The sequence below is a fragment of the Nematolebias whitei genome, chromosome 7 (assembly GCF_014905685.2).
Source record: "Nematolebias whitei isolate Nwh7 chromosome 7, NemWhi1, whole genome shotgun sequence".
NCBI classification, from domain to species: domain Eukaryota; kingdom Metazoa; phylum Chordata; class Actinopteri; order Cyprinodontiformes; family Rivulidae; genus Nematolebias; species Nematolebias whitei.
In genome coordinates, this window is record NC_056504.1 from 49,520,775 (window position 1) to 49,531,883 (window position 11,109).

The 11,109-nt window shown below is 43.3% G+C and overlaps 1 protein-coding gene across 1 annotated transcript; it reads left to right on the top strand.

The window, feature by feature from the left end:
* The first annotated feature begins 414 nt into the window (after positions 1-414).
* Positions 415-10,412, top strand: LOC119412687 (ubiquinol-cytochrome-c reductase complex assembly factor 1). The gene is made up of 9 exons (XM_037679724.1): positions 415-632; positions 2,467-2,565; positions 3,144-3,251; positions 3,720-3,792; positions 3,957-4,014; positions 4,240-4,348; positions 8,970-9,047; positions 9,144-9,257; positions 9,980-10,412. The coding sequence occupies exons 1-9, from the start codon at positions 558-560 to the stop codon at positions 10,112-10,114; spliced, it is 849 nt and encodes a 282-aa protein (XP_037535652.1). The 5' UTR covers positions 415-557; the 3' UTR covers positions 10,115-10,412.
* The last annotated feature ends 697 nt before the right edge of the window (positions 10,413-11,109 follow it).

Genomic DNA, 11,109 nt, shown 5'->3' on the forward strand with positions numbered 1-11,109 from the left:
CACAACCAAGGCTTTAGTTTTCCTAAACGTTTTAACCTTTTTTTTTATTTATGTTTTTATTAGAAAGTGTAACAGTAAAAAATGCATCTGACTTCATCTAATGAGTTGAGAGTGTATATTCATGTTTAATTCTTGCATGTCAGTCCATTAATATTTCTACATGTACATTATATTTGCACACAAGAATAAAACCAAAATCACTGATAGCACTTCAGGAGCTCCATACAGCCACTGGGTTTTAATGTCTCATTTGTTTAAAAATTGTAACAAACCTTATAAAAGCATTCTAAATGAATTTGCAAAAAATATTAGGTTTAATCCTTTTTACATATCGCCCCCAAAAAACCCATCTATGTCCGTCAGTGACGTCACTGTTATCAAGGCAATCGGAACCTTTCTTCGTTCCGCGGTGTTCTGGTCGGACGAGACTCGCTGCCGTACAGATTCCATTGACATTGCTGGGACAGGTGATATCAAACCCGAAGTGTTCGCCGCGGGTGACCGCAGCGAAGAGGCAGCCCGCTCCTCGGTTCTGACACCGGGACTTTGGAGCAGCCATGTACCGGCGGCCGCTGCAGGTTGCCGCCAGAAGCGTCGTGAGAGCGGCGAGTAGCAGGAGCGCCCGCGCGAAGGTAACGGCTAGCTAGCAACTCCAAGCTGCAGTTAGCTTGGAGGCTAACTGTTAGCCTTAGCTTGGAGGCTAACAGTTAGCCTTAGCCTGGAGGCTAACAGTTAGCCTTAGCCTGGAGGCTAACAGTTAGCCTTAGCCTGGAGGCTAACAGTTAACCTTAGCTTGGAGGCTAACAGTTAGCCTTAGCCTGGAGGCTAACAGTTAACCTTAGCTTCGAGGCTAACTGTTAGCCTTAGCTTGGAGGCTAACAGTTATCCTTAGCTTGGAGGCTAACTGTTAGCCTTAGCCTGGAGGCTAACTGTTATCCTTAGCTTGGAGGCTAACTGTTAGCCTTAGCCTGGAGGCTAACTGTTAGCCTTAGCTTGGAGGCTAACTGCAGAGCTGGTGATAAAAAAGAAGCAAAGATGAAAAGTGTCGGTCTGAACTGCTTGTTCGGGTCCAGCTTGAAGCTCCCGGAGCTGTCCGTGAGCCCGGGACAGGTTGAGAGCGAAATTAACGAAATCAAATTTATTCTGATGTGTTCAAATGACATGCGTTTTGTTATAAATGTAGTAGGGTGTGCTAAATAAAAACTTTAAAAGAGGTAGTTTATCAAAACAAATTATATCGAAAGAGAAAAATAATTTACTAATTATATTATGTACAGTAGTTGGTTTCAAATATAAACTCAAAACGTCATAATTTCTACATATTTTCAAAAGATTGTCATGAATCTTCAAACAAATATTCTTTAATGGATGTTGAGAAGCGTTTCAAGTTGCTAGAATAACAATAAATTATATATATATATATTATATTACATAGCTGACAATTCAAACAGGTTGATTTTAGTTTTATCGGTAGTTAAAAACAAACCAACTTCTTGTTTGATGGTTAAAAAACAACTTTTGCTCCTTCAGTAACTCGGCTAAAGTTTTAAATTACACTGTCATGACTACGTCTGAAATAAAGACAGAATAATAGATGGATGTCTGGCTCATTTCTCGTTTGCTATCGATGCAGATTCTGGTTATTCCAACCTTTAACCAATAAAAATAAACTATATAAATATTTAAATGGTCCTGCCAGGGTTGGAGTTAAGCCAGAGTGAGGAACAGATTCTTCTTGTAGATGATTCAATTCATAAACTGAGTCATCAAACCGTAAACGAACATTAGAAATAATAAGTGTAATAATTTGTCACAGTGCAGTTTTAGTCAGAGCAGCAGCAACATTTCTCAGAGATATTATTTGATTGTTAAAAATCATATGTACACGTGCATTCCTGTGTAAAATCCTCATTTCTTTGTTTCTCGTGTCCTGATCAGCAGTTCTCCTGACTGCCAAAGTTTCTTTCGTTCATTTTCAGTCCTTCAAACTGATCCGTTGTGTTCACAGCTGAACTCTGAGTCATTCATACACGAAACGCCTCCGACAGTCAAAAACTAACCCAGAGTTGTCGACTGAAACAGACGGGTTTAAACTCGGACTCCCGTGTCCCACAGAAACAACCTGTTCCCGCTGCTTCAGTTGAATCGATGAAAAACACCCAAATAATCCGATTTTAGCTCGTCCATCCTGACTGTGGACTTCTTATATCTTTTCATTCTTTAAAGACTATTAACCAAACTATGTCCAGTTTGTGTTCAAACTTCAGGTGTATTTTATTAATATAATAAAAAGTAAAATTTTCTGTTGAGAAAAACTGCAGTTGGAGCAGAAATAGTTTGAGATTGGTGGCGTTTTATAAAAGTGATGCATGAAGTCACATTTGATGTAAAATAGTTTGTTCTGTCCTCGTTTTAGTTTTGAATGATGTCGTGAGTTTGTGTGAGCTCACTTCCTGTTTCCTGCAGGTGTTGGAGCAGGAAACCTACGCGGGAGCTTCAGCAGCCTGTCGGTGGACCAGAATCAGCTGTTCGGCACCGGGTCGGACTCTGCACATGGACTCTCAGGTACCACAAGCCCGGGAGCGTCGGGAGTCTTCTGGGTTTAATTGATCCCTTGGAAGAAGTGACTCTGAAATGAAGGATCTGAGCAGACGGAGGCGGATTTTATTTTTTAATCTTTTCTCAGTGACGCTTCCATCTTTAATATTTTTGATGGATTCTTTCTGTCATTTCTTTAAAGTTTGTGGTATTTTCTGATCCTTATTTAACTTCACAGCTGAGCAGTTTAAAAGTCTTCAGCTGTGCAGTTCTGTCCTGCTCTCAGCTTCAGCTGGCTAAAAATCATGATCTTTATGAGGAGCCTGTTGTTTCTGTTCTCCTTAAAATAACTTTTGTTTAGAGCTGCAAACCTGCATGACCCTTAAATTAAAAATGACTTCATTTATTTCAAGTTTGTGGACGTTCGTTAAGAGTTCAAATATCTCCGCCCTGAGAATCAAGATGGAGGACGTGTTGACCAGTTCTGTTTGTTAGACGCCTCGGTCGTTTCTGACACGGAGCTCGAAGAGAAGATTTGTAGGAAATGATTTGAGTTTTGATCTTTTGGTGTTAAGGAGCCATTTTGTTTATGTTTTGTGTTGCAGCTGTGCAGCGTGAAGGAGACGGCCCAACACGCGCAGGAGGAGGTCGGAGCTTTCACCAAACTCTTCGAGGCCATGGGCTTCCCATCGCCGCTCAAATACAACAAATGGGTGAGCAGAGCTCAAACGGGCGCTTTGATTCTAGGAGGAATCGGATTTACATTTCGAGCTGCAGAAACGGCCGGTTCTGTCTCTGGAACCCAGTGAGGACGTTCTGATTGAAACATTCAGGGGTTCTGATGAAAACAGGAAGAACAGTTTCTGTAAATTGTGGGATTTTTTTTGCAGCACATCAGTAAGATCTGGGTGTTTTAGTCCAGATGTTGTTCAAACGTTTCCTCGTAACTTTATTTAAGGGCCCACCTTCAGTTTTTTTTTTAACGTCCAGGTTTGTCCTCTTCTCATTAATTCCTGATCATTTCCTACAGAAAGTTTCCAACTTTAAAACTCCTGCCACCCTAGGTCTGACCAGTTTGTTCAGCTGGAAACTTTTTGTTGAACCATTTTTTTAAATTCCAACAGTTTTTACTAGAAATTTGTCTCGGGTGTAAAACGAGTCGCTGATTTTTGTGTTTTCAGAAAATCAAGATCGCTGCCCTGAGAATGTACACGTGTTGTGTCGAGAGGATCAACTACGACGACTTCTTTGAAAGTACGTGTGTTAGCCGGGGCTTCTAGAGCAGATCCGGCCTAGAGATCCGCGGGGATCAGGTCTTTGTTGTGGCCCCAGACTCTGGATCGAGCTGCTCTTTGATCCCCCCTCTGCAGAGTCTGCAGTGTTTTGTAACGTTTAAGTTAAGACTGTGTTTGTTGCAGGATGCTCGCTGCCGGACACGTTGAACTCCTGGTTTCTGGTCACACAGCTGCATGTTTGGTGAGTCACACGAAAACAAAAAAACACTTTGATCTTTCAGGACGTCCTCTGAGCTCCACAGGTGCTGCCTGTGTGGACCGAGGAGGTGCAGAGCTCACTGGATCTAAAAACAACCTCCAGATTCACGTAGACGCTGCTGTCGTCTCGGTTGCTCCTCACTGGTTGCTCCTCACTGGTTGCTCCTCACTGGTTGCTCCTCACTGGTTGCTGTTCTGGTTCTGTCAGGATGTGTTTGGTCCGGATGCGTCAGGAAGGCCGCGAGGGAAAGTTCTTGTGTCACTACATCGTCCACTCCATGTGGGGGGACGTCGAACAGAGGAGCAAAATCATGGGGGTGAGTCGCTTCCACGTGCACACGTGTGACGTGTCCTGACACCACATGCATGTAAACAAGTGCCACAGACGTGTAAACAAATGCAACAAACATGTAAACAAATGCAACAAACATGTAAACAGATGCAAATGACATGTAAACAGATGCAAATGACATGTAAACAAATACAACAGGTTCATAAACAAATGCAACAGATGTGTAAACAAATGGAGCAGACATGTAAACAAATGCAACAAACATGTAAACAAATGCAACAGATGTGTAAACAAACGCAACAGACGTGTAAACAAACGCAACAGACGTGGAAACAAATGGAACAGACATTGTAAACAGATGCGATTGACATGTAAACAAACGTGTAAATAAACACAACAGACATTTAACCAACGCTGTTCAGAACCTGTACCTGGACAACAGGCTTCATTTACAGTCCAACATGTCGGTGGTCGGTCATATATGTTTTTGTTTGTTTTAATGATTTGGACTGAACCTAAATGTCTATGAACTAGATTCTGGTCTTGTTACTCGTAGGTTTTACATTTGAACCCGAATGTTCTCTGAATTTGAAACTTGCTGAAAGCTGCTTTAGTCTGTTTGTTTTATTTTCTCTGGAAAATGTTCAGAAGTGCAAAACTAAAATCCACAAATTTAATGTTCCGTTCCGCTTAGATTCAATATTTATAGTTGTAGTTTCTAAATCTTTAACAAAGATCATCGGGAGTTCAGATCCGTTTCTCCTTTTAAACAAAATGTTCCCAAACCAAATTCTCCGTTTGATTTGAAGCAGAAAACTCCGACAGTAAATGTTTTTTAGAGCTCATAGTTTCCTGCGTTAATGAACGGGATCAAACCTGAAAACTATGAACGGCTTGTTTTAACGTTTTGAAATAAACGGATGATGTTTGAAGCAGCCCGGTTCCTCTTCATCAGCGCTGACCTCAAACCGACACAGACTCTTCCATCAAAGTGAGTTTTCTTCACGGTTCTGCTTCAGTTTTAAACTGGGCCGGCCCGTGCTGCAGCACGACGCCGTGAGCGGGAAGTCCAGCCAAGATCCTCAGAGAGCGAGGCTGGCTGCGGTCGCCATGGCTACAGCCGGTCCCGACCCCTGAGAGGACCTTCAGAACCTTCACTGACCCCCCTCAACACTTTCAGCAGAACGTCCTCAGCCAGGCCTCTCAGTCTGGTTTTCATGTCCGGTCTCAACACGACCCACTTCGTCTGTGCTGTCACAGCGCGGCCACTCGAAGCTTCTGTGATGTTTTATTTATTTATTATTTATTTATTTGTTTATTAATTGTCCACAACACGGTGCAGTCATGGGCGACACCATCCTCTGTCACGGTTTCCCTCTGCCGGTCAGAAGTCGGTTCAGTCCAGCTCTGAGTTCTGTCATCGAGTGTCTGCTCCTCCTCACAGCACCACGTGTTGGTTTACATCCGGCCACTTTAAGTGACGTATTCAGCTCGGCCCAGTAGGTCCAAAGAACCGAGCTGGAACCCGGTGAGACCGCCCGGTGGAAAGACTCTGAAACCAGAAGAGTCGAGCCAACAGGCCGTCGGGGATCTTCTCCTCTGAGCTCCATCCTTTGTTCCCTGAGTTCTAGTCTCCTCATGGAACCAGGAACAGAACCTGTGGAGACAGAAGGTTCTCCAGCACCGCCCCGTCCGTTTGGAGCTCCCGAGCTGAACTGTCCTCGTTCCGATCTCTCGTTGAAACTTTTTTGTAACTAATTTACTCTGAATTCTTTTTAAATTTGTATTTTATTCCTTGTAAGTTTTAATCTGAAGACCTTTTGATTCCCTGGAAAAAACTTTTAACAATAAAAAGTTTTATTTTTAATACTGTGACAGGACTGAGGAGCTCACCGTTGGTCCTATCAGAACCGGACCAAAGTGGGTCACTGCTGTTTTCAAGTGTCTCCGATGTGGAAAGTTTCTACGGTTCACCTGAACGCCGAGTCGCCGTCAGTTTGGGATACACGCTTCTTCTTCTCTGCCAAGATGTTGGCAGCAGCAGCTAGTTGTAGCACTTCCTGTGGGGGTCGGTTCAAGCAGAAATCTGTGAAGGTTTCTAACACCCAACCTGTTTTCTGATGGTCCACTCTGATCCTCAGTTTGGTTCCACAACTTTAAAAATTCAACGGAACATCCCTTTAATCTGACAACGGTTTTCATCTCAATTAGTCCAAGCCTGTTCTGGGAGCAGACTAATTCCTGCACTCAGTGGGTCTCTGCAGTCCAGATCTGGTCCGGTACCTGAGATTCAAATTTCTTTAATAATTTATTACAGGATGTTAAAATGATAATGAACGTATGCAACGTGTGTTTACAGATAAACAACTAGTTGTTTGTTGTTTGTTTAGATGCTGCCCACCGTTCACCAGAACGTTTCTGACATCATCTGTTTATTCTTTAACTTAATGAATCAGCTGGGACGGGTTCTAAGCTGCAGCAGAGGGTTCAGTTCTGAGCTCGGCCCGAGCCGTGATTGGAGCCGCTCTTGGGTTTCACGTTGATTGTGATGAAGAGCAGGAAAAGCCTTCATCGCTTCCTCCTGCTGAAAGCAAACAAACGCTGCGGCTGAAGCTCGCAGGACGTTCTGGACCGAGCAGCGCCGCCCGCGGGACAGTCGAGACATTTTGTAAAAACTCGTGGATTCACTTTGATACATATAAAATATGTTCTAACAGCTTTAACGAATCCATCGTGCTTTTTTACAGCTGAGAATTCAGAATAGAATAAAATAAAATAGACCTTTATTGTCGTCGCACACGAGTACAAAGAAATTCGGGTTTGCTTCCCAGAACAAAAGTAAAAACTCTAATATAAAACAAATATATATATATATATATATATATATATATGTGTGTATATATATATATATATATATATATATATATATATATATTTACCTGTCTGAATAAGGATTAACCTTTTTTAATGATTTTTTTCTTTGTCATTTTTTTATTTTATTGATTTTTATTATTAAGGATTAACCTATCTAAATAAAGGTTGAATGAAAAAATACATCTATACAGCGAACCCTCGTTTTTCACGGGGGTTACGCTCCAAAAAGAACCCGCGAAATAGTAACCTTTATTTTTTTTGCAATTATTATACAATGAAATACTCCATAATACATTCAAACCAAAGAACAAAACCTTTTTACAGGCCCAAGCATTTGTTTAACAAATAAAAGTACTGTAAAAAATTTTTTTACAAATAACTACTGTACTGGAGAGACTCTTTAGCCAATCAGAATGCAGAACACAATGCACGATGCAAATCCACGAAGCAGCGAGACCGTGAAAGGTGAACCGTGTTATCGCGAGGGTTCACTGTATATATATATATATATATATATATATATATATATATATATATTTATATATAAAACTGTATAAAAGGTAATAGTTACAGATTTGAAACACTCCAAATGTGCATCACAGGCAGACTGATATCACACTAGTTGTCTCTTATTGCACTTGTTCAGTTCTTATTACAGATTTTAAGTTCAGTAACGGCTCACGGATAAAAACAATTTTTAAATGTTTGTTCTCGTCTTGACTGATCGGAACCTTTTCCCTGACCGTAACGGGTCAAACATGTCCAGGGTGGGACGTGTCCTTTAACATGTTATGGGCTTTTCCTGTGCAGCAGGAACTGTGTAGATCTTCCATTGAGAGAGGAGGGCAGCCCACGATCTTCTGGGCTCTGTTGATAACTCTCTGGAGCACTTTCCTCTGATCCACTGTGCAGCTAAGACACCACACAGTGATGCAGAATGTTAAGACGCTCTCTACGGAGCATCTGTAGAAAGACGCATGCAGTCTCTGGGTGATGTTCCTCCTGAGCGCACTCAGGAAGTCCAGTCTCTGCTGGGCCTTTTTCAGCAGCTCAGAGGTTTTCACGTGGTCTCCAGGAAACTGTAGTCAGCTACTCCCTGCACACTGTTTCTGCTTATAATCAGGGGTGGGACCGCCATTTTCTTTTTTCTGTCAATGATCAGCTCTTTAGTCTTTGAGGTGTTGAGGAGCAGATTGTTCCCCCTGCACCAAGCAGTCGGTTGTTCCCCCTCGTCCCTGTAGGCGGACTCACCCCCCACTGATGAGCCCCACCACTGTGGTGTCATCAGTAAATTTGGCCATGGTGTTGCTGTGGTGAGCAGGGGTGCAGTCGTGTGTAGAGGCCATAGAGCAGGGGGCTCAGCACACAGCCCTGAGGGGCTCCTGTGTTAAGGCTGGGGGTCATAGATGTGTGATGGATTGTTGTCCAGCAACTATGAGAAGTAAAAACTTTTATTTGGAAACAAACGTTCAGAAGTTTCTCCTGCAGGAAACTTCTAACTGCGACTTCACACAAATATTTAGATTCTTGTTTTTTCGTCAAAGCACGTCCGAACTGCGGTTCCATCAGGACCAGAGTTCTGTCTCGTTGGGCAACAGAACATCGAGCGACGTTGACAAAAGTCACAAAACTGTCCGAAGACGTGGATGTTTTTACGAGTTGAACCCAGAGCAGGTTTAGGATTCCACTGACTGAAGGTCGATGGTGGACTTGGACTCTCAGGGGTTTCTGTTGTGACTCGTCTCCTCGTCGTCTTCCTGTTTCTGCTGCAGGTCAACTCCGTTCATAGAAAAGAAGCCACGAAAGCCATGACGGAGAACTTCTACGCAGCCATGTTCGGCTACGATGAGGTCTGGCACGATTTCAAACATTTAAACCGTTCATCAGATCCCAGATGTTTGAACCAGCTGTTGATGTAAATAAAGAATGTTTGTTTGTTTGTTCAGGGGATCCTGTCCGATGACCACGTGCTGGCTGCAGCTCTGTGGAGAAACCTCTTCTGTTGTCAGTGTGAAGACCCCCGACAGCTGGAGCTCATGGTGGAATACGTCCGCAAGCAGGTACCAAACAGAACCACCGGACCGGGTTTCTGTAAGAACCCCCTCGTTCTGCTGCAGCTCTGAATGAAAACGGACTCATGGAAGCTCCTGCGTGTCTCTGGTCTGCGTTTACAACGAGATAAATGTTGTTCCTTGGACCAGAGAACGTTTTCATCAACATTCCTCGTGTTGGGGGAAGCAGAACTCCTCCGTTGATCTTGTTTACTCAACAAACACTCCACATGTTGTTGTAAACAAACGATGCTGCATCACAAGTTTTTCAGTTTTGATCTCAGACGAGGTTTGGAGGCAGGTTCTGGTTTTTATTCACTTTTCTCAGTTAGTTGGTGTTTTACTGACATCATGTGTTCACACACACACACACACACAGTAAATAATTTATAACACAAACAGATTAGTAATGTTTTCTAGATGATGTAAAGAACCGGAGAAAAGGAGGTTACTTAAAACCTGAAGCAAACAAACGTCCTCCTGAGCTGTTGGATCAGGAGGATGGATCTGTGGTTCTGACCCGATGGTGGGGCAGAGGTCTGAGTGGAACACATGGATTCTGTGGACCAGCTGAGATCAGGAGCATCGATGTTTACTGATCTGAGTTGTTGTTGTTGTTTGTTCATATCTCTAAACATTCTGGTTCTGCCTGCAGGTGCAGTTTGACTCTGGATTGTTGTTGTTGTTGTTGTTGTTGTTGTTGTTGTAAGCGTGGCTCGTTGTGTCTGCAGATGCAGTTCATCGACTCCCTGGACAGTGAGGACCTCCTGCTCACAGGGGAGGTGCAGTGGCGCCCCCTCCTGGAGGAGAACGCTCAGAGCATCCTGAAGGCGGTCAGTCCCACCTACAACGACGCGGGGCTGTGAGGTGAAGATCCACTCCCTCCTCTTCCTCACTAACCATCAGACACTTCCTGCTCGTCATCGTTGGACACTTCAACCCTGAACCTGTAGATTCTCTTCTTCTCTTTACTTGATGAAGCAACAGACAGGCGGGGATCATGACCCAGACCCGTCAGAACCTTTTCATCAACCAGGTCAGGAACACAAAACACCTTCATCATCATCTTCATCGTCCTGTTGGGTTTTCCCTCTCAAACAAACTCTTTTTGTCTTTATTTTCATGAATACTGTATTTATAAAGTATTTTGAATTACTGTGTGTCGGCGCTCTCTGTGTTTAAATAAAGTTTGGTTTGAATGATCCGCTGCTCGGTTCCCTCGATGAGCTCAGACCTGAACAAGAAGTAAAACTCTGGGACCTTGTCAAGATTTTCAAAAGCACATTAATAAAGTTTTCTGTACAAACGGGCCTCGATGGACGCGCCTTTTCTTTTCAGCCGAGTGGATCGATCCAGATGATCAGAACCGAGGTTCTGATTGGATGGGGTGGACTTCTCTTTACAGAAGTGCAGCGCAAGAAAAAGTTTAAACTTGTTTCTAAAACAAAAACCAGTCGAAACAAAATATAGCATGGAGGCTTCCGGAACGATGGCGGACGACACGGTCCCTCACGTCTGTTCACTAAAATCACCACAAAAAGTGAACTCTGAGTAAAACGGGGTGTTGGGATGAGTGGAGCCGGTTCTCTGAAAAAACGTTAAAAAAAGCAAAATGTCTGAGTCGAAGGATGAAAACGAACACGAGAACGTGGCGGAGGCTTCGGGACAGCAGCAAGTGGACGGACGGGCGGCAGGATGAACCAAAATCAGCCGAGACATGAATGAACTCCTGAAGACTTTCTGGACGGAGCTCAACCCGTTCCATTCATTCAACCTTTATTTTGACAGTTTGTCCTATTGAGCCTCACAAGAGACCTGATTTTAACAAAGAGTGGTGACAACGACAATAGACGATCGTAAA

Coding starts and splice junctions, on each gene's coding strand:
- LOC119412687 (XM_037679724.1), top strand. CDS start 558: ATGTACCGGCGGCCGCTGCAGGTTGCCGCCAGAAGCGTCGTGAGAGCG. Junction 3,252..3,719: donor CGCTCAAATACAACAAATGG/GTGAGCAGAGCT, acceptor TTGTGTTTTCAG/AAAATCAAGATCGCTGCCCT. Junction 9,048..9,143: donor CCATGTTCGGCTACGATGAG/GTCTGGCACGAT, acceptor TTGTTTGTTCAG/GGGATCCTGTCCGATGACCA.